This window comes from Centruroides sculpturatus, unplaced genomic scaffold (genome assembly GCF_000671375.1).
Source record: "Centruroides sculpturatus isolate CEXI.00-Female unplaced genomic scaffold, Cexi_2.0 scaffold1769, whole genome shotgun sequence".
Taxonomy (NCBI): Eukaryota; Metazoa; Arthropoda; class Arachnida; order Scorpiones; family Buthidae; genus Centruroides; species Centruroides sculpturatus.
The window spans coordinates 61,807-84,777 of record NW_019385903.1 but is presented as its reverse complement, the minus strand read 5'-3'; the positions used below and the strand labels follow the sequence as shown (position 1 = coordinate 84,777).

Below are 22,971 nucleotides of genomic sequence, written 5' to 3'. Positions count from 1 at the left end.
GTAACTCATGGTTCCTGACATATTTATATATTTCTTAGAGAAGTCTTTTAGCTTTGGAATAAAAAGTTTCTACGCTCTATCTTTATTACCACTCTATTTATTGAATATTTTATTCTGAGGTCAAGTGATGACATCAGAATTTCCGGATCTCTTTCGGTAACAAGTCTGCCCCTAGTCCGAGTCGGATGGCAAGGAAAAGTCGGAGTCGGAGTTGCAGTCGGTACATTTTTACGCGACTCCACAGCCCTGGGTTAAAGAGATAAAGGGTTTTTTCTTTTTTTCTCTTACATATGTTTTACGTTTTGCATATATTCTCGCAGAAATTAAATGAATAGGTATCTCGGTACTATTTATTGCTTGACTGTTTCCGTTATTATTGTAAGCTCGCCGACCTGCTGGAGATTAAGGACTTAAACTCTCACTTCTCGGACACCAGTGTAACCTCGCCGATCTTTAGGGAAAGAATAAATTAATCCCGCTTCAGGATGAACCTAAGAGATGTTTGCCTGTCGGTTTGGCGGATGAGACAAATGATGACAAGTGTTTTACGAAGTTAAAAGCCGTTTATTTTGTAGCATTTATGTTTACTTCAATGTTTGGCAGTTCAAAATCTCGGTTATCTTTTGAGAGGCAAAAGTTCGTTGTATCGGTCATAGCCTTAGGGCGGAAGAGACAGGATCTCTACGGATGCGGATGATCATTGGAAATGCTATGGGGTCCTGAGAGGTTGCCTGGGACACAACGCAGTTAAAAATGCAAGACTTTGAGCTTAATCTTGAGGAAGACTGTCTTTAGACCTTGAATTTCCGATTTTTGTAGTTTTTCTCCCGCTATTCGTATTTCTGATTTGCCCCTCGTCCCCTTCCTCACTTTCCGATTGGTCTGTCCTATATTTCCAGGTGAAAACCGAGTCCTACCGAGTCACGAGAAAGGTCCGATTCAAGGCGTCTATTTGACATTTTTTCGTCAACTGTGCCTGGATATTGTTGATAGAACCATAAGACTTGCGCTCATAATTTACCTCGTTGTTTTTGATTTCTGTCATTTTGAAACTTTAAATTTCATACGTGATGTTTTTTTATCCATCATGTCGTTCCCTTTTTTGAAATAGTTATTCCTAGATCGACTGTTTATCAGCGCTTGTGTCAGATTTCTGCCTTTTGGTTAGACATTGACCCAGGGACTCGTTGTTTACATTATGTGTTTCGTTGTTTAGATAAAGGGTTTTTTCCTCTTTTTCTCTTATATAATCTGTCGTTATAATTTAAACATTATAACAGTCTTTTTCTCAACTTATTGAAGTGAGTATATAAACTATCACACGTAAAACCATTTTAACCAGTAATTGAACTTTAATGTAATTTTTTAACGTTTTCGCCCTTCACAAAGACCTGTCTCAGGTGTTTAACAAAACTGACTTCTAAAAATTGGTACGTTAGAACGATGATGCTCGACTTTAAACTTTTTATATATCAAATTAATGCGGTTGGCTGAATTCGTTCAAATTTTTCATACAGGTACTTCCACGCATGCTCCACCGTCTCACAGTCTTTGAAGTTAAAACAGTTTCCTTTGAAAGTTGGCTTTTTAACACCTGTCTACTTCTAACAGGTTCCAAGCGCACCATAGTTCAGTTCAATCAACATTTGAACTCTTTATACAAAAATATTGCAGACCAGAGTGGTACGGAAATCACGTAGAGGCAGAGTCGGTAGATTAACTGTTCTTTCGACTAATAGTTCAAACTTAGCTAGAGACAATATTTGCTTCAAGTTGGCGCTACTGTTGGGAGAAGAGCGTTGTTCTTGCTAGGTATATACTGAAGTCAGTGATTTTGACCTATAATAATTGTTTTTTTAGCTACATAAAAAATGCCAACGTGCTTTGTGCCAGAATGGGAGGCAGGATATAAGTCATCGAACGAAAAAGAGACATTTATTCCGTGTTCCTAGCGATAAGAATGAGGAGTGGATGCGATGCATTCCACGAGACGACAAGATGCTAACAAATAAATGTTACGTACATTTTGCGAGTAGATTTATTTTAAAAACCTTCTCCCATGTTATAAATGGAGAGAAAGTAGAAATTCCACGAGATCGCTGGGCATTAACGTCAGATGCATATCCATCAAACTTCCCTAATTGTCCTAAGTACTACATTAGAATTTTTTACCCTTGCCTGAGTCGCAGTGCGTCTCTCGGACCCTGTGTTTTAATATAAAATTAAATTTTATCTATATTTAAGGAACATTTTATATTTAAAAAATGTTAACTAAAGATTGAGCTGGGTTTGTGAGATCCACTGTGATTCATTGAGGTCTATCTCTCTGCGGCCCATCTTTCCTTATGAATACTTTAAGATTAATTGTCTGATATTTTTTTTTATCAATTATTGAATTTGCATGATACAACTTCCAAGTAACAACTGTAGAAAAGGAAATAGAAGAACATTCCACATCTGAAGAAGCAACTACACGGCATCCTGAGCTGTTATATGTCAATAAAATCACTGCTTTGCAGTCTGAATTGTTAAAAGTCAAAAACAATTTATATCGGTGCAAAAAGCAAAAGATGATCTATAGGAAGAAACTGTAAACTCTTCAAACAGAAAATCTCAAGCTTCATCAAGAAAATACTGAACTTAAAATAAAACAGTTGTCGGCTGATAAACTTGATTCCTTACCACCGGGACAGAAACTTGTAATAGAGCGCATGCTGAAAGCATGCCATATGAAAAGCAAAAAGGGTATGTGATATGGCCTTGATTGGTTACTTGACTGTGCTTTTAAAAACTAGGTCACCATCTGTCTATGAATTTTTGAGAAATAATGATTACTTGCCTTTACCCTGTCAGTCTACACTGCATCAATATATCAGAGGCATCAATTCCAAATTTGGATTTGATGAAGATCTTTTTGTTATTTTAAAGACAAAATTGAAGACTATTCAACAAACAGAATGCCAGGGAGTTTTAATTTTTAATGAAATCACACTTCAGAAACATATAGACCTTTCAAAACCTACTGGTGAAATGATTGCACTTTCTGGTACTTTGAAACCGTGCTAGTAGTTATTAGTAGTAGCCTAATTCAAACACAAATTATTATTGTATTTATTTTCAGGCACTTGGCAATTTTTATCATCAAATTTTTTTCTTTAGTTGATTGCACTTGTTGATTGTGGTGACAATTCTGTATTGCCACAGAGTGAATTTACAGCGGGTGATCATGGCCTAGTGTTTATGTTTAAACCTCACTTTGCCACTTGGGTACAATGTATTGGCACATTCTGTTCAAAAAGCTGTCTCAGGTTCTACTATTGCAAAACTTATTTTGCAAGCAATTATTCATTTAGAACAGTGTGGTGCAAAAGTCAATGCAATAGTTTGTAATGGTGCCAGCACAAACAAAGCAGCTTTAAAAGCTCTAGGAATTTGTGCAGACACAAACAATATACAAAGCTCATTTACAAACCATGCTGCAGATAGACAAGTACTAGCTATTATTGGTTTATTACATATCCCCGGAAAACGCCATTGATGGTTTGGAAACGAGCGCCGATAGGTAGTGTGTCCCCTATGTCCAATATCAGTCTGTAGAAATAATCTAACGCCTATTCTCCAAAAACTTTATTAGACCACCGTAATTTTGCGTAACAAATTGTAACTTTACTTTTACCTGTCGGCCATCGACGTTATTTAACGCCACTATACAAAATGCCTTTAAGCGATTTTCGTGAAATTGGTCATTAAATACTTTGTAAAAGAAAATCCTTTAACTCCAAACGAACAAAACGCTTTTCCCTCGACTGGAAAACTACTTTTAACTAAGGTACAGTAATACCTCGACTTACGCTACCCCGACTTACGCGAACCCGGAGTTACGCGATTTTCAAATCTCGTCGATTCGTCTTTTGTTTGAGCACCACGCAACCCTTGATTACTCACTCTCCCCACACTATTGTTCAGCTTACATGTTCGGATGTGTCGCGCGGAATCGACACATAGCTACAATTTATTTTGTGTTATTTATTTCTGTGGTTGTTTATCTACGGAGACTCGAGAGACTCTACTATGCCATCCAAACGAAGTAGAACTGATTCTTCTGCATCAAACAAGAAAAGAAAAACTTTATCTTTGGAATGTAAAGTTAACATTGGATATGGTCGTAAAGCCGAACGAGTTAAACGAGAATGACGTTATCGTTATTTCTATTTCGTTAGACTTTTCGAACGATTCGTTACTAACGCGTTTAACTTGTTTGACTTTACGAACGTACCCATTATTAAAGACTTCGATACAAAAATGAAAACTTGTCAATTGGCAAAGAAGTTTGTTCTACCGGAATTGTTGCTCAGAACAATTATAAAAGGCAAAGGAAAAATTCTCGAAGCTGTGAAAAATGCTCAATCTTTAAATTCAAGCATCATTCGTAAACGTCACGGCATTATCGCTGAGATGGAAACAATGTTAAAATTATGGCGTGATAATCAAGTAAATGTAAAAAATTGTAAAATAATATAGGCCTAATTTGTTATACAAATATATTATCTAAGATTTTATTAAACATTTTTTTCTAAATTATTGTTTTGTTTAGTCTCCGGCCCCAATTAAAAATTATTTGTATGTTTTTATATGTGAAATTATACCCCGACTTACGCGGTTACCGCTCGGTCCCACCTATCGCGTAAGTTCGGGGTATTACTGTATTTACAACGTGTATCTTAAAAATAAAACGATTTTAGCGGGAAAACTATTACTGCACCTTTTACTGTATGCTTACACCATTAATTAAGTGGCCTTTGGCCCGTTGTATCGTGGCATATTAGTTTTGGCTGTAAAATCATTTTTTTTTTAAGTATAATTATTTAACAAGATATTTTCGGCAACGTGTATTGTACCGTATGTTCGTAATAGTCGGTGGTACCCGCTAAAGACGACGATGTCCCAAAAATTTCGTTGGGGTTTTTCTTCATTCGTGGCACGACTACATTTCTCCGATTTAAATGTCGATCAAACAACTTTGATTAAAAACTGATACATTAAGATACCGCCACGATATCACGCCAGCACATATAAAAATGATGACCTCAGAGAAGTAGGCCATTGATTCTGTTTCATTCACCTTACAGCCCATACATCACGCCAAATGATTGCTATGTAGTTCGCGTTTTGAGCAATAGGGCCAGCCCGCCCATATAGACGAGCTAGGCGATTGCCTAGGCAATCGCCCAGTTCGTCTATATCGGCGGGCTATTGCTAACTAGGCGATTGCCCAGGGCGCTTGAATTCCGGGGGGCGGCATGGCGAAAGTAAATGCATAAATTACAATAAATAATGAAAAAATAAATGTTTTTTCATCAGAATTCTGTACTATGCTGTTTTATTACGTATTTGAATAAAAATTACATACTCTATTTTACATTGGTGTTTTATATTGTTGCTAATTTTTTTAAATGAACGACATTAAAGTCATTTGCCTAGGTGGCTGAGTTTGCTCGGGGCGCAACTGTTGAGCAACCAATTTTCCAATATACACTTTAATCACAATACACCACATTCGAAACACCACATTTGTTTTTGTATTTATTCACTAATCACTTACCGAGACAATTTCGTGGACCGGCTGAAAATGCCAGAAATGCATAAGGATGGAGATTTTTATAGTTTTCAGGTAGAAAACGGTCTGGATCGAACACTTCGGGATTTTCGTAAACAGAAGAATTATGATGAATGCCATAGATACTTATGACAAGAGTCGAATTTGCGGGCAACACGTAATTACCTATTTCAATGGAACGATTTAATGAATCAGGTCAATAACTAATGTTAAATCTTATTATTGAAAAAACAAATTTCGTAATATGAAAAATTACCTATTCTCATTTCCGAACGATTTTTTCTTGCAATAAAAGGAGAAGGAGGATAGATTCTCATCGACTCCTGAAAATTGTAATGTATAAAACTAATCCTTGAATGGATTAAAGAAATTAAGAAGTTACCTTAATTACGCATTCCAAGTACGTCATTTTCGTCAGGTCATCGATAGTAATATCTCTATTCATATCATTTTTGAAAATTTCTTTCAATTCTAGATACACATTCTCTTGTATTTCGTGGAATCTTCCCAGGAAATAAAGAGTCCATGACATCGCGTGGGCAGTTGAGTCGTGACCCTTATATTAAAATACGGTAAAATAAAATGTAAAATTTTTTTCTATATAATTTATATTTGTAGTAAATTAAATACTGTAAAATAAACTAGTAAAATTAGGATTTGGCATGCACGAATACCTGTCTTTTTTCATACTCATTACATACCAGTATACATTGTGCAATCACATTCCTTGCAGCAAGCAGTTCACATAGTTCTTTGTACTATTTATCACAAAATATCAATGATTTGATTTCGAGAGTTTTCTGTTTCCTCCAATAAGAAAACAGTTAAAAAAACTTTCAAATGGCGACAATTGTATCCGGCGTAAGTTTCCGTCATAATATAAAAGAGAGAAGAAAAGGCGTCATTTCGATTCTTCCGAAATACAGGTATTCATGAATGAAATCGAAAATAACTCATATTAGTAGAAGGGAGGATAATTCTTTTACTTTTCGCGAAAAACGTAATTATTAGAAATTAGCCTTAATTTTAAAAAAGTGAACTGTTAATAATGTACCGTACAGCACATAGCAGCATAGATGAGAAGTTCGTCGTAAATGGAGAGAGATTGAAAAAAAAGTTATTAAAATTTATTTTAAAAATTCTGTTTATAATATTAACACGGTTAACAGAATAGAATATTATACATGTACGGCTTTTTAAACGAAGTTTCAGTTCCTCAATGAAACTAAAAATTCTTTTCTCCCACATTCGATATTTTCAGATTAATTCTATAAACAAAATATCTTAGATCGATGGACGATATAAACGTTAAATTGTCCACAAACTGTGTAATTAGTCAAACGAAAAAAGCTAAATGCACATTGTCCAGTTTGAATTGTCTGAGTTAAACAACCCATTACATTTCGTAATATAACGACGTATGTTTTTGTTATATAACATTAAATTAAATAAACATATAAATGTTATATAACATTTTTGTTTATTCTGTTATTATAGACTTGAATTCTTTCGGGCTACTATATATTTCGGTCATCATCTCGGACATTACTTGTTCTGAATACATTCAAACGTGTTTATTAAAGGAATTTGATTAATTAATACTCGAAAAAATAATTTGATAACAGATAATAACCCAGAGAACTGAGTCACAAATTTACAAACTACTATTGTACATAATTATTAGAGAAACCGCATTCGATATGAAGTCGAACAAATAAGGTACGATTACCCTTTTCACTTGATTTTCCCGCTTTAATTATACATAATAATCATAATAATAATGTTTAAAAATCACCAGTAGATAAATATTTTTAATTTTTCAAAATTATACCTGTCCTGCGTGTATATAAATAGAGAAATTATACAGTAATTAATAAACCTTTTGTTTTATATTCAAAATTTGTTTCTGTGACATTTCACATAATAAGGGTATAAAAGGACAAAATTAAAACTCAGATTTCAAAACTTCAGATTTAAGATTGTTAAAAAATTATAAATTAATCCGAAATTACAAATATTATTTACTATAATAATTAATTATAAATGAAATGTAATGATTTCACAAACATCTTTAACTGTTTATAGAATTGGACTTCGAACTCACATTTGAGTTATAAATAAACACTTGGCTTTATTTCCATCATTTTTAGTTGAATTGGATCGTTTGTAGAATTATTTATATTTTAATACGTTGTTTAGAAAAAAATTACTTCAGAATAATGAATATAATATCATTGAAATACATGCGTGCACGATTGTGTAATTATTTCAGATTACATCTTCAATAAATTCTGCCTACCGCATAAATAGCGCCTTCCATATCTCTGATAACGTCTTCTTTCGATATTAAACCTTGTTTGACATGAAGATCCAGCAGTGAATCGATAATACGCTGGTTTGTTTTCATCTTTGGTTTCTTCATGTGGTGCATCTTTGTCTAAGGAACGTTGCTGCTGCATTTTTTTCACAAAATTTTCTTTTTTTCTCTTGAACACCTACGCATTAAATTAAATCATTAATTACTTAAATAAAAACAAAAATTCTATTCACAAGTCGAGTTTACTTTTTCGTCGAAACGATGAATTATTTCAACGTCTGTCTTGTAATTTTTTCCTATTTTACTCATGAAGAAAATCGGGAAAAACCAGTACATTGGATTTGCTATCCATTCAGGAAAAATTTTCAGAATTCTAAATTATAATATAAGTTTATTAATATATCAAAATGTACTTAATAAAAATTTAAAGCTTGGATAAAAAATAAAGTACTGTCAACTATTAAATCCACATAAAAAATAACACATTATATTTCGTGTGGATTGAAAAAAAAGTTATTAAAATTTATTTTAAATCACAAATATTTGTATAACTTTTTTTATGTTTGTGTAAAAGAAATGGAGGGAGGTTTGCAATTTATTCATATCGTTATTAATTTATTTTTGAGAAATATTAAAAATAATTGGCTGGACTGTATATTTTTATATTTTGATTGGATATTTATACGTTCAGTTTTCGCTACCATAAAGACTTCTCCTATATTACTGAGGTAACAAGAAAAAAACACAAAAATGGATAAATACTAGTTATTTATTGCGACAACGGTATGCTTTGCAGAAAGTTGATCTGTAACACTTTTGTCGTTCACGTCACAAATTGTGTCTCGTGTGTAGGAAATACATGAAGTTTATGCTTGAAACATTATAACTGATAAATTAATTTGAAAATCTTTCACACATACTTAATGAACACATTGTATTATCTTCGAAACTCGATATTTCTCAGTACACATTGTCCTAACAACTCTTTATTACGATCAGCATGTATAGCTAAAACACTTCATTTATAATGTACAGTACAAACTATTAATATTCAGTTAATTGATAAACAATCAAAATTTGGATTGTTTCGTATTGTTTCTATCGACATTGACACGAACATTTTAAAAATTTCATCAAATATAAACTAACTTTATATTATTTAATACGAATATTACTTTAGTAAATATTACTTGAAAAATGAAGAAATATATCTGGAATTGAATTTTCCATACCTGTGTATTGCGGATATATACTCTTGATCGTTCGTAGTCTGAAAATGTAGAGAAACTCCTACTGCTATGTCTACATAGAAATAAATTAATATTTATAGTTTTTAAATAAATAAACATAGGTCGCTTGAAAATGATATTCAATTTTGGGAAGGCATCTCAAAACAAAGTAGTTTCACTAAAAGAAAACAGTAGACGAAGTGAAGGTATTATAAAACCCTATTTTCAATGTAATGAATTTTAAACGAGGTATCATAACTACAGCCACGTTTTTTATGCGAAAAGTACTGGTAACTATTAAACTAAATGTTGCTAATTGGATTTTTCACTAGTATAACTATAAGTATGGTCTTCGAAGGCTACTTTACAAAAAATCAAAAAGTAAGCTCAGGGAAAACCGGGTGGTAATATGGAACCTTACTGTATACTTTAATGTATCCGAAAAAAAATTAGGAAAGTACAAAACAAGTTAAATAACTACAAAATCATTTACTCTGATGTATTTTATCGAAAAAATGCTTTTATAATAGAAAAATATGACCTCCATCAACAATATATATTCCAGCAGCTCTTTTTCGATATTATCAGGAAGAGTTGGCTTTCTACTTAGTGTCTTTTTCACAAATTGCTCCGGACGAATGTCTGCCCGCAAAGAGAGGAATCAAAGGAGTTGGCTTCCCAGAGGAGTTGGGTTCCATATTAAAAGCACTAATAGGGTCCATATTTCACGCATACGCATCTTGGGTTAACTTAATTCCTGTCAACACCAAATTTTAAAAAACGTGAAAATCACACAGATAAGCATGTACCCCTAAGTCTCTGGAATGCAATACATGCACCGGTAAATTTACAACTGCACGATTTATATTTTAGAATTAATTAAATTCATTTATCATTGAAAACTTTCGAATTTCGAAAAACACAAATATGCTAATTCACTACGGACAACCGTTTAACTGAAGTGAAACGGATTTTCCCCTCGCTATGGATGTCTGCCTAGTGCAGTTCAGCCACAATTTGCTACAGTTTGCCTTTATTATCAGTTTGAAATGAAGGGATTCCATAATACCCACCTTTTCCTCTACTAAACGAAACAGGAAAGTAATCAGTTTTGTCGTGAAAAATTGGTTATAGTCAGCTATAGTTCTAACTACTGTCGCTAGAAAGTCGGTAGAGTTAATAAAAATGGCAGTTACACAGAAAAGAAAGTCGTCCAGTGTGTCAGAATTTTACACGACTAAGTCTGTAATTACCGCGAAACGTCTAAGTTGTAAAAAAAGATTATTTGAATTCCTTTGTTGGTTTCGTTGAAGGAAGTTAAGTAGCTTACTTTTTTGCAGTGACATATAGATGCATATAGAAAGTGTTTCAAAACCTCTTCACAAAGTTTCTTTTAAATAACATTTTTGAAAATTCGAATTTTTTAATGACATTTTCAGTAAAGATAAAAGATGAAAAAGAAAATTAACGCATGATATTTTCGAAATGTCTCCCATCTGTCGAAATGCAGTAGCGCAGTCTCTCTTGAAAATTAGCAATGACATTTCTATAAGTCTGATCTCAGATGCCCTTCATGATGCTCTCCATGCTCTCATCTGCTGAGTGTAATAGGGTCATTCTTGAACACCTGATTCTTCGTGTATCCTCGAAGAAAGAAGTCTATTGGACTCAAATCAAAGCAGTAAGGTCAAATCAAACCACTTATAAAAAACTCAAATGTTTTGAAGAAACTTGCTTTTGTTATAAAAACAATTCTTTTTTGATCAAAGCTCCACCTACGAAAAATTAAGGCTGAAAGCCGCGCGGTTCAAAAGTTATTAAAAAAAACTTCCGGATGAGACTGTAACACACCCTGCATATTATTTTTTAAAATATATTTCATATTTTTTCTACGTGATGAGGAAGAAGTAGGAAAAATTAATACTTTATTGAATGGGTATGTATTAAAATATTGATAATTATAATTCCTAATTAAATATTTTACATTAGAGAGTAATACCTGCAATTATATCGAGAGTGCAATATTTCATCCATTCCAGNGTATACTTTTGGGGGTTCGCATGTGCAAGGTATTTTATAGACGACTTCGGTAGTGCTGTATTTGTCTGGTTGTTTATTTCTGTCGGGTACAGTCTTCCGGATTCTTTTTTGCAGGTTGTTATAGGTTGGGGCTAGCTTTATATCTATTTTTTCAAAGCTTTTGTTTACTTGTTCAAAGAAGCCACGGATGTAAGGGAAGGGTATGTATCTTACGGTGTTTCTTTCGTTTTGTTTATTTACCAGCCTTTTGTTGTTCATTTTTCTTTCCCAGTTGTTTAGCATTCGTTTTGGATAGCCGTTTAGTAGGAATTATTTGCCAAGTGTCTATAAATGCACCAAGTCGTGACATAGAATCAGAAGAAACAAGAAAAAGAAGACACGGTTTCGACAAATAACTAAATATTTTACATTAGAGAGTAATACCTGCAATTATATCCAGAGTGCAATATTTCATCCTTTCCAAAATATCGAATATTTCATTCGTCTGCAATTGTTTGAGTTTTTCTACTAAGACGTTTGAATGCTCCATAAATACATTCTGATATTCTTTCACATACCGAAGATGAAAATGTGGAGCTAAATATTTTCTTCTAATTCTCCAATTATCGTCAGAACTTTATTTAATTAAATTCAGAAAAGTGTAAACAACGATATTTCAACTAAATATCAAATGATGCATTACCTGTACAGAAGACTGTTGTTTCCGAGAAGTGGCTTAAAGAAATTATATGTAGAATTCTTATTGATTAAACTGTTGCTTCTTAACACTTCCTACAAAACATATTACCGTATATTTCCATTCGTAATGAATAATTACATAACAACGCATGTTTGATTACCTTTGCAGATTCTGGATGTAAGAAAAAAATAAATTTATATCCAAATATGTTTGTACAGACAACTTTCTCGTTTGGAAATAGCATAGAGAGTCCAGTCAATAAATTTAAAGTAACTGAAAAAATACGAAAAATATTTATGTATTTATAAACAGTCAAATTATCCAATAAAATATTAATGACATACATATGCCGATGTGTGAATTGTGGTATTGCTTGTCTCGTTGAAAAAATACAATGTTCCACAAAATTGGTAAAAAGGACATAGACGGAAGATTCATTTTTGACTCCTGGCCGTTGTCTTTATTTTCTGAAAAATTACTGTTTGTTATAAAAATAAAAGTTGATAACGAGCAATCATTATTGCGACATCGTCAGAATGCCGAGTAGCAAATTTTTTTATCATGTTTTTAATTCATATAAAGTTTAAAATACACCCTCCAATTCAAATTTGTAGTTGCTTGCCGCTGTACGTCATACTTTTCCTTTAACAACAGAGTAATACCGGTCATCTATCTAATACCTTTCAGGAGAAATATTTGAATTGAAATAGTATGACTTCCGCTTCTCAACGAAGGTTCGTATATATTAATAGTTATTCTGGGCCGTACGTACAGTACAAACGATTTCCACGTCTTGTTTCGTTCTTCGTATGTCTTACCCTCTTCTCGAAATTAAAGAACGACTGACAGACAGTAAATTGACAGTAGGAATTTGTTTTCATTTTGTTATATTCGATTTATTCATACAATAATAATAATAAATATATTCTATAGCAATCGTACAAATAAGTTTCGTTAACAATGTTAGAATATGCAAAATGTATATTTTGGAATAATTATTGAATATTTCTTAAGTCTTAAAAATATTTTATTGTCAATTCTGTTCGCTTGTATTGTAGACACTACAGTACAGTAATCTATGAGCACTTTGAAGTGCAGCAACTGTTTGCGAACCCGTTTTAAATCATCACGGATGTGAAGAATTTAAGCTACCTGTCACTGTGTAAAAGTGTATTTTTTTTTGTTATTGTTCTAAAATTGCTGTATATTAGATAATAGGTTGTGCCTGGGATGATAGGTTAAAGTGTTATAGATTAATAGCATTTCATATCTGTTAATGGAAATAAACGAGTCTAAAGGAAGAGAATGATGACTGGTTACACTTAAACAAAAATGAAAATTATTTAGAAAAGTATGTCTAAAGTAATAATACAGTCGACCGTCCCCTATAACACAAGTTTCTATAGTTCAGATTCCTATACCACCGCGAAAAAATTGCGACAGTATTCGTACAAACATGCTAAAAAACTCCTATAATTCGGTAAACGTCATCGCCGACTCGTGTCGCGACAGGATTGCAGAAACCGTTGGGTTTAAACGAGCAGCGTACCTACTAAAAACCATTTATTATTTAACGTACATAAAAATTATATTTATATTAATGATGTCTCTAAAGTTCAGCGAATTTTTCGCAAAAAAATAATTTATCAGGAAGCACGCGAGCGCCATTCGATGACAATCTCTACGGCGAAAACAAGCTTAAGCAACGGCGTAGTCGAACGGTGCACACTCGGTAAGTAATCATACAATTTTTTGTTTATAGCATAGTTTATATGGATTATTCCCAAAAAATTATACGTATTTTGGAAATGTTAAGTCGAATGAGTCTAGTATCGATTAATTTTATGGAAGAAACCTTTCAAACAGCCGTAGTCCGTAAACTGCATACGTGTCGGGCTGTGATTAGCTGGACTCCTAGAAGTTGGATTCATAAAACTCGGAACGTATCTACCGTGTTATAGGGGGTCGACTGTATTAATATTTTAAAAAATAAGAATATAAAAAATACTTTTACATAAGTCTCGAACGCATTGCAGTTACTAAAAAAAACTCATAAATTAAGCATTAGAAATTGAAACAAAATGGTATAACTCAAGTAATCAATTGCTTAAGTTTCCCAGCAATATTAATAACTGCGTTAGGCGCCATCTGTTATGATATGTTATATTTTAAAAACGGTTTTATTTCTTAGAATAAATATTAAACTTAATTAGGTCTAACTTAATGAAGACTTTAATAATTATTACAATTTACAATTTTTTTTAATAAAATTTATCTTTACTGTTAAAATTGAGTGTTTTACAATTTGATAATAATAATAATAGAAAATATTTTTTAAATCTCATAACCGATGAAGCCACACACATTTTATCAGTAGTATAATTACAGATATAAAATTGATTTTTTAAAATAAAATCTATTAACAGTCGGTAAGGTTTCGTAATTTGTCGCTGGAATTTTTATAACGCTAAATATTATTGCATAATCATAAAATTCACTAGTTGTATTATTAATGTTGTAAGAATGTTGGCTAAATTGCTGGTGATAAACTTTTCGTTGATTTTTACACAATTCTTCAGTTATTTAAAGCATAAGTAACACGTTTATCACATACAAATGTACATAATCTGTCACTGCTGACAAAATAAATTGATGTGCTCTTTTAAACCACGATTACGAGAAACAATCTGAAAAAGTATGAATATCAGAAAGTGGGCCAATTGAGAGAATGCAGGCATATTGTGCTAAGACTGTGCCAATTATTAAAAAACCAACGAGTATAATAGTTTCAAGTTTAACATGAAAGACTCACAACGGACACAAAGTTATTGTTCAGGTAATGTTACAGATTTTGTGATAACATTAAAAAGGAAGAAAATGAACGATGACTGCTTTGATTGTAGTACATGCTATTAAGGCTACGACTCAAAAAACAAAACAAGATTTACAAATAAAAAGAAACATTTTTAAATATTTGGAAGAGGAATTATAGAAAAGACGATTACCATGATTTCCCACAGACGTTGAATTAACAGGAAGATTACCTGATGTTATATTAATCAACGTAGCCTTACGGAAGATGAACGAGAAGCACCTGGCACTCGAAAGCTGTAATTTGAATTATCGGAATCCACTGTTTATTCCTGTATTTATCTATTATTTAATATGCTTTTGTATTAAATAGAGTAAATGTGTATAACACAACCGATAAAAATTCGTTTTAAATTATTGTAAGAAACCGAAGCTAATAATACTTTTAAAATAATAATGATAAATGAATTTTAACAAAGGCCTTTATGACATACTTGAATAGTTCAAAGTTGGCTTTTTTTCTGTTTTAATATCTGCAAAACGCTAGAATCATTGATTTAGGGAAAAATTATTATAGAGGCCGCAAACAGGAAACGAAATATCAACAAGCGGTATCTGGCTCGCAGGTGCCAGTTTACGACCTCTGATTTATATCGTTTATTCTGTACTTTTCTTACACTGTGAGTTTCTTGGCCGAATTCATGTTGCCATTTTCGTATTAACAATGTTTTGCTATTCAAACAACAAATTATATTTGCCATAACAGTAATAAAAAATGTCAATAGTTAAATCAGGCGATTTAGCACATATTCAACTAAACATATAAAAAATTTACTTTATATATATATATGTTTTTAATTAGATTTTTAAGTGTTATTATCACTGTTGAACATTGAAAAATTTACTTTTTATAAATAGTTAGCTGCTGATTTATTTAGAATCTAATCTATTAGTGTGAAAGTGTGTCTTTATGAAAGTAATAAGTAGCAACAATCATACTTTAATAGCACCTATAACACTAAAGATGTTAATAAAGTGTCGGATGTTTTATCTTTATTGAATTCACTGTATAATAAACCTGTGAATATATTAATAATCTAACTGCATCATAAACTCACTTTGTTTCGTATTAAATTTATGATATTATAAAATATAATAAATGTTTAATATTATCTTACCATCAGATAAAGAGGAAGTTTTTCAGTGTGTGATCGAAGTCCATGTGTAATCAATGTCGAATCATTTTTCAGTTGATTTGTTCTGTTTCTGCATTTTCTCACTAATATATACATAAACACAAGACAAGTAATAATTGAACTTAGAATCATTTGGAATGAATTCAACATAAACATCATTAATGTTCTCTTTGGCCTGCAGATTCAAACTGATACGTAATAATCATGTATTTAACTTTAGGTCTATCTATCTAACTGTAAGATAATAACCATCGAAAAAACTCAAATCGGAATGAATGTTTTATGACACGCGATCTATAACTTGCTAATCATAAAAATTCACAATGGCACTATAACAACCTCGAAGTGATGCAATTATTTGTATTCCGCTTAACAGTTGTTCAAGGATTTCAACTATTTACATCATACTTAATTTAAATAATTATCTGCGTGTATTTTGAAAGTGGTTATGGCCGTTTATATTCCCACTTAATTAGAGAACATTAAGCGTTTAACAGGTTAAAAATTGTTAAATGCTGTCCTAATTATTGTTACGATTATAGTTATTTGAGATAATAAAAATACTTCAAAAGCTCTGACGGCAAAACATCGACTTTAAGATAATATTTGACTTCCAAAACAAACAGAGGAAAAAACAAACAGAGGCGTATTCTATGTCGGTAAATTCACGAAAAAAGTGATTTAAAAAAATTTCAAAGATTGAATGTATGTATTGTTTAGTTTCAAGTTGAAAATTTATGAAAATTAAGTCAAATTGTTAACGTACTTATCGCAGTTATTATAGCTGGAGTGAATATAAGAATCAAGAGGATTTGAAGTATGGCATTACAGTAATAATAGAACTTATCATTTCATTGATGCTCACATAAACAATTCTGTTAAATTAATAGCAACGCATATAAAAAATAGTGATATTAATTGAAATTGCCAGTTTATTTATGTATTGAAAGTTCTATAACGTACGTTACGTTTTATATACGATAATCAACAAAGAAAACATGAATTTCTACAATTGATTCTCATTTTTTCTAACACTTAAAATCATATTTAAATGTAGATAAGAGATTAAAATAATTTAAACAACTTTGAAATTGTTTTAATAGTAAGAAATAATCCATACTTGTTAAGCATAATTTTTACTTTTTATTTTAGTATAAAAAACAAAATGTAAATTCTTACACGATAAAATTCATGTTTACACGAAAAATAGTTTTAAATAAAATTTATAAAAAGTAGAAATATTTAACTAATAAGCATTGTTCTATCAGTAATAATAATATTCAGCTTTAAAATATATTCTAAGAAATGGGGTCGAAAACCTATAATCCAGGTTCTCATAAGTATAAACAATATTATTAAAAATCTATTTAATCTTATAATTAAATTGAATATAAAAGTAACTAATAAAACTATACATTTTCGTATAAAACAAATAATTTAAAATTATTTTATACAAGAATAAAGTTTAGAAAAATAAAAAATATAGTTTATCATTTTTTTATCGAATACTTTTGTCTGTTCTGAATTTACTACTACACTCGTTGAACAACATTTTTCGTTGCACATTTTTAATTTGTTTATATTAATCACGTTATTTATCAAAGTTATTATTACCTGGAAGGCAAAAGTAATAATAAATAATAAACTTTTTAATATAAACCTTGACTTAAATAAAGTTCTATTATATACTTGTTCTAAACAATTCGTGCTTACCTTACGTATTTTTTGGCTGTCGAAAATTTTAAGAATCACCTGACGAGCGCACGTTAATAAGATCTAAAAGCCTTCTGTAGGTGTTATACATAAAAATGTAAGTAAATGTTTAAGTCTCGTAATTACACTGTCAGCTAGAAAAGAATGAATTAATTTCTAGAGATTGACTTTCTGGAAAAAAGACAAGAAAATTTTTATTTATTTGTTCTATGTTTTAACTTTATTTGTGTATTTTAATAAATATTTTAAAATTAAAAAAAAACAGAAGTGATGTTCAGAATTCAATTAGTTTACATTCGAAACCATTAGATAAATTCATTTACTAAAGAGTAATTTTAAAAAATAATTATTCCTGAGTGGAAATTTCCTTTACTATTGATTAATTGTTCGTATTAAATATAGTAAAATTTTAATGACAATTGGCATAAAATCAAGTCAAAGTGATTCCTAGAAATCTAACTAAAATAAAAAATTAAAAAATAATTAATTCCACGTTATTTACTTTGACCTTGCAATTTTTCCTTGATCGTTCCGATAAATTTCCACTTTGTAAACAACTGCATATTGAATTTAAAATTTTCATTTCAGCTTTATTTTCATAAAAGTAAAATTTAGTTTCTTAAATATGAGCATAAACTCTTATAATATTTAAAGGTAAATTCTTTTACTCTGAAACTTTGTAAGTGATACTTGTTCAAAAATGTAGTTTCCGTATCGGTTTTCGAACAAAAATAAACAGAAACGCTTTAGAAATCATTAATTTTCTATATAACTCGAGATAACTGTACAGTACATATGGAAAATAGTATTTTTAGACATTCAGCTAGACTTGAGGACGAAGGTAAAGCAGTGTCATAGAACAATGTTGTTTAATCTTTATAGAAATGAGTAAAGACCAAGAAAAACATTTTATTCTGCAATAAATTTTTTTATTGCAGAATAAAATGCACATTTTGAAAAAGTGATACATTTTTGAACAAGTATCACTTGTTCAAAATGTTTACTCGTTCTCTTACAAACTGCTTCTAACCAATTACTTTATTCGAGCATTTAGTAACTTTACCGGTGGAGTTTTTACTGACTATCCATAAAATACTTGTAATCTGTTGCTTTTTTTCTTGAATGCCTGAAAGTCTTCACATATCGTTGATATTTTAACAAGTTCAATTGAACATTTACTTTTTCGACTGTTATAAAAATGTTTTTCTTGACAAAAGTAAAGTGTTTACAGGAGAGAATCAAATTATTTTGACATGCCAATTATTATTGATTTTTATAAAAATAAAACTATAAGCGTGGTTAAACGATGTTTTGTCTTCATCGACTTAAAGCAAATGGGAAAATTACTTTTACTTTTTCGGCTGTTGTAAAATAAAAATAAGAAAATATTTATGAGCGATTTAATTTTGACCCGCTTTTGTTATTTTTGTATATTTTACGAGACGAATGTCTAAAATAGGCAATACAACGGAAATTGTTTAGAATTAATTATTATTATACAACCAAAGAGAAAAACAAATTTTGAAAAAGTAAAATTATGACTGCTTACTAATAGAACCGGTTATATCACAGAATCGTGTTCAGAATAAGTAACCTTTTAATTTCAGCTATAAACATAACAGTAGTTAAGTAAATTTTTAATATTTATATAAACTACTATCAAAATATATTCGAGTTAGGAAACGGTTTTATATAAAAATGTGCTGTAAATGATTTAAATTCTGATTTAAAACCTCCAAGGGCTAGAAAAATAATAACAACACAAAAAGTTGGCTGATGCAAAGTTGTCTTGCATGTCTTGCAGCCTCTCCTGGACAGCACTTCCCATCTGTCATAGTGCGACGTTAGATTTCTAAGATAGAAAGATTACCGATCCCCTGTCATAAACACTCTGATTCTGATTTGCAATTTTCTATGACATAGATATATGATTATTATTACCATCTTTAAAAACTGCAGATCAAGAAAAATGTTCTCCATGTCTCTGTTGAGTTCATTTCAAATTCTTTTAAGTTTAGTTATTATTTCACTTGTGTTCATATATATACGGTAGTGAAAAAAATTCAGAAACAAAGGGACAAAACAGGAAAATGATTCGACTTCGAACAAACATGGACTGATTTTTCCTGTATCTGGAGGTAACGCATTCTCTAATACATTTTAAAAATTCTTAAAATTGTATAATGTAGGAGAATACAGAATTTTTAAAGTGTGTAAGATTGGTCACTCGGTTTGATAATATCTGACGTAATATAATCTTTACAGTTATATAAATGAATATATACTATAATATAAAAAACATTATACACATAACAAATAACACAAATAACATAACACCTAACAAATGTACCATAATATAAAAAACATTAAAACGAAAATCATATATAAACTTTACTTATTTCAGCCTACCAATGTTATGTTTAACGCTAAAAATCAACTGATTAATCGGAAAAGAATCTGTAATTGTCCATGACGCCCATTTTCCTGATTTATCAGTGTTCGCGTAGGTCAATTTTCCTATTAATCAATTTTGGAAATCGGCCAATTTTCCATTTCTGTGTTTTTGTTATAATGCTACTTATAACGATAGTAATAAAAATAATAAATTTCTGTTTTATGTTTATTATTTATTAGATAACAAAATAAATATTAATTAAAAAATTCTGCAACTGAAATTACTTCTTATATCTAAGTTATAATATAACCTATAAAAAATTGTTTTTATTTTATTTTTTTCCACGTAATTTTTCTATCCTATTAAAAACTATTTCTTCTATTCAAAGTTAAATCTTTTAACATATAAAAAAATCAAAAATATCTAATGAAATCTTTAAAACCCTTAAATTGTAATGAAAAAATATTAGAATTTGAGCTGTTCTGGGGCATTTTTTCTGACAGCTCATAAATGTTACCTCCAGTGCTGAAACTTTTAATTTCGATGGAAGATGCTGGTGAGCACTTTAAAATTTCTCGCCGTATAAGCTTTTAATCATGTGACCATAATATTTTATGCCTGAGCAGGTCGTAAAACCAGCATAAAAGCCAGCTGAGCAATTTTCTTATTTCGATGAGAATTCAGCCATAAAATGGTATCATCCACCAACAGCAGACAGTGAAATCTAGGTCGTTACAATACAGTGCGAAAATGACGGAAAACGAGCTTTTGTGTATGATCTGTTGTGGCTATACTAAAATAAATCTGGAAAGTTTTTTCAGAAACATTCGAAAGTATTCATTTATCTACAAGAGTTATCCCGATTATAATAACAATGGATGCCTAAAACACGCTATATGCACGGAAAAAAGAACATCCTTCAATTTAGTAGTAATAAAAAGGCTAAGATTATAAATGCTGGATATGATCTTAATAATACATGAATAAAAGTTAATATATAAAAGTAAAGATATTATTTCTACTAATACATTTGTAGTTATAGTACAGAAAAAACTCGTAGAATATAGTCATTGTCTTTATACCAATATATCACATATACAAGTGTAACTTCGATAGTACCGTGGCTGTTAAAACTTCGCTAGCCGGACCTCCACCGCAGTCAAGATGCAAACGCAAATAGGTCACGTCATTAAAAGTTTTTACGGCGAAGGTTTTATGCCCGTTTTTACGCCAATGGAGTCTTGTTTTAATATTTCGAAAATTCCAAATATAAACCTTACGACATTTTCTTATATTTTCCAGCTATTATTTTTATTACGCTTAACGAATTTGTGACTCGCCGGCAAAACTCGTCTTATATACTGTATAAGCTACAAATTCGGTAAGTTATATCAAGTTGATAATATTCTGCACCGAATCTCTAAAATGTAAGATATGGAGGGCTCGAATGTAACAATTTTGTTTTACTTGTGCTTTGTTAACTGCGTACTTGGATGCAGTATCTTAAATATGTACTCCATATCTTATAAAAAATTTATCAGTTATGAGAACATTTCTTTAAATGAGTTATAATCGTAAATACCTAATGTATCTTGTTAATCCAGTGAACCTTGCAAGAGACAGGACAATATTATTTCTCTGATTGTTTCAACGAATATTATCATTCATTCGCACTAGAGAGAGTTCGCGGTGCCACGTGTGGTCAAACACATTGTCGAGTGTAGATTACATCGGTTCCCCACAATTCGTGGCACGTACTAATTTTCCATCAGAGCACTGGAAAGGTGTACCGAGTTTGACCGCTTATTGAACATCATGCTCCCAAACAACCTTGCTCGGTGTGTCGCGGGTGTGTAGTAAGTATCATTTTCATGTCAAAAAACATTAAACCTAACTACCTTTAAAATAATATTTTTTTATTACATATCTCCTAGAAAACTATTCATAGCTTATGATTACTTTTTAAACAAAATATTTTGTAAACATTTCAAATCCTAGTGTGAGAATACGGACGAGGGTCCAGGCCCTCTAATCGTCAGATCAGTTAGACCTGCTCACTTTGTCACTGGATGGCTTGATTTTGAACAGGACCCGAGTGGTAAGATCCTGTGTGGGATTGTGCATAGAGAACGAATACCAGACAAGAAGGACATTAAATATAAAATTAACAATTTAATTACAGAAGACCAAAATAACAAGGACAAATAATATAATAATAAAACATAAAACATAAGTCTAACCTAAGACTAGGGACATTCCTCTTATAGTAGATAATCTGATTAGAAGTAACAATAATACTAGCACATAGTATAAATACAAATGTAAAACATGAAAAATACAGGACTTATATCCTATCGCGAGACTAGGATCTATCCTTTCTACGGAGAGAGAGAGTTTTACAATAATCATATTACCTCGTTGTTCATGTTGGGATCCTGTACCTTGTAGATTCTCTTCCTGCAGAATGGAGTTGGGAGGACAGGCTGAACCAGGGATGAGGAGCACTTTGGTATAGCAACCACTTTGAACGAACTCCCCGAGAGTCTGCTAATCAGCCCTTTTATCCCCAATTATTTCATAATATTTTCTTAGGAATTGGTTATGACATTTGAGCAGGTGGAGTGCAAAATTCTACGATACGAGGCGTGGAGGAAGGAAACAAAACATCCTCATTTCTTGTAAAAGTGCTACGTGACAGAGCAGTTTTACAGGATGTACAAATTTATAACCTTATTAGGTTATGTTTTATTACTTATTCCAAATTTTATCGTTTTTAAGCTTTAAAGTAATATTTTTCCCAAGTTTGTCTAAAGTAAAATTATATAAATTGATTTGAGAATCCCTCCGGATTATCACACTAGGTTAAATTATAGACCCGCGATAACAAAATCCTCACAGCGCCCCCAATTTTTACTGCATGGCGATTTTGACGTCAAAACTTGGCAGGTGTCGAATACGTGTCATAAAAACTTTG

The 22,971-nt window shown here is 31.2% G+C and overlaps 1 protein-coding gene across 4 annotated transcripts; it reads right to left on the bottom strand.

The window, feature by feature from the left end:
* Positions 1-5,363: 5,363 nt before the first annotated feature.
* Positions 5,364-22,849, bottom strand: LOC111612498 (cytochrome P450 4c3-like). 4 transcript variants are annotated; one of them, XM_023353726.1, is made up of 10 exons: positions 22,412-22,849; positions 12,227-12,349; positions 12,043-12,155; positions 11,886-11,974; positions 11,627-11,817; positions 9,167-9,236; positions 8,181-8,307; positions 7,917-8,112; positions 6,000-6,173; positions 5,874-5,940 (listed from the first exon to the last, which is right to left on the bottom strand). In XM_023353726.1, exons 2-9 carry the CDS (start codon positions 12,318-12,320, stop codon positions 6,064-6,066), a joined length of 990 nt encoding a protein of 329 aa, XP_023209494.1. In that variant the 5' UTR covers positions 12,321-12,349; positions 22,412-22,849; the 3' UTR covers positions 5,874-5,940; positions 6,000-6,063. The 4 variants fall into 4 exon arrangements, with proteins under 4 accessions (XP_023209496.1, XP_023209497.1, XP_023209494.1 ...); XM_023353727.1 differs by lacking the exon at positions 22,412-22,849 and adding an exon at positions 15,872-16,473; XM_023353728.1 differs by lacking the exons at positions 9,167-9,236; positions 11,627-11,817; positions 11,886-11,974; ... (1 more) ...; positions 12,227-12,349; positions 22,412-22,849 and adding an exon at positions 5,364-5,782 and having other exon boundaries at positions 8,181-8,302.
* Between the last annotated feature and the right edge of the window lie 122 nt (positions 22,850-22,971).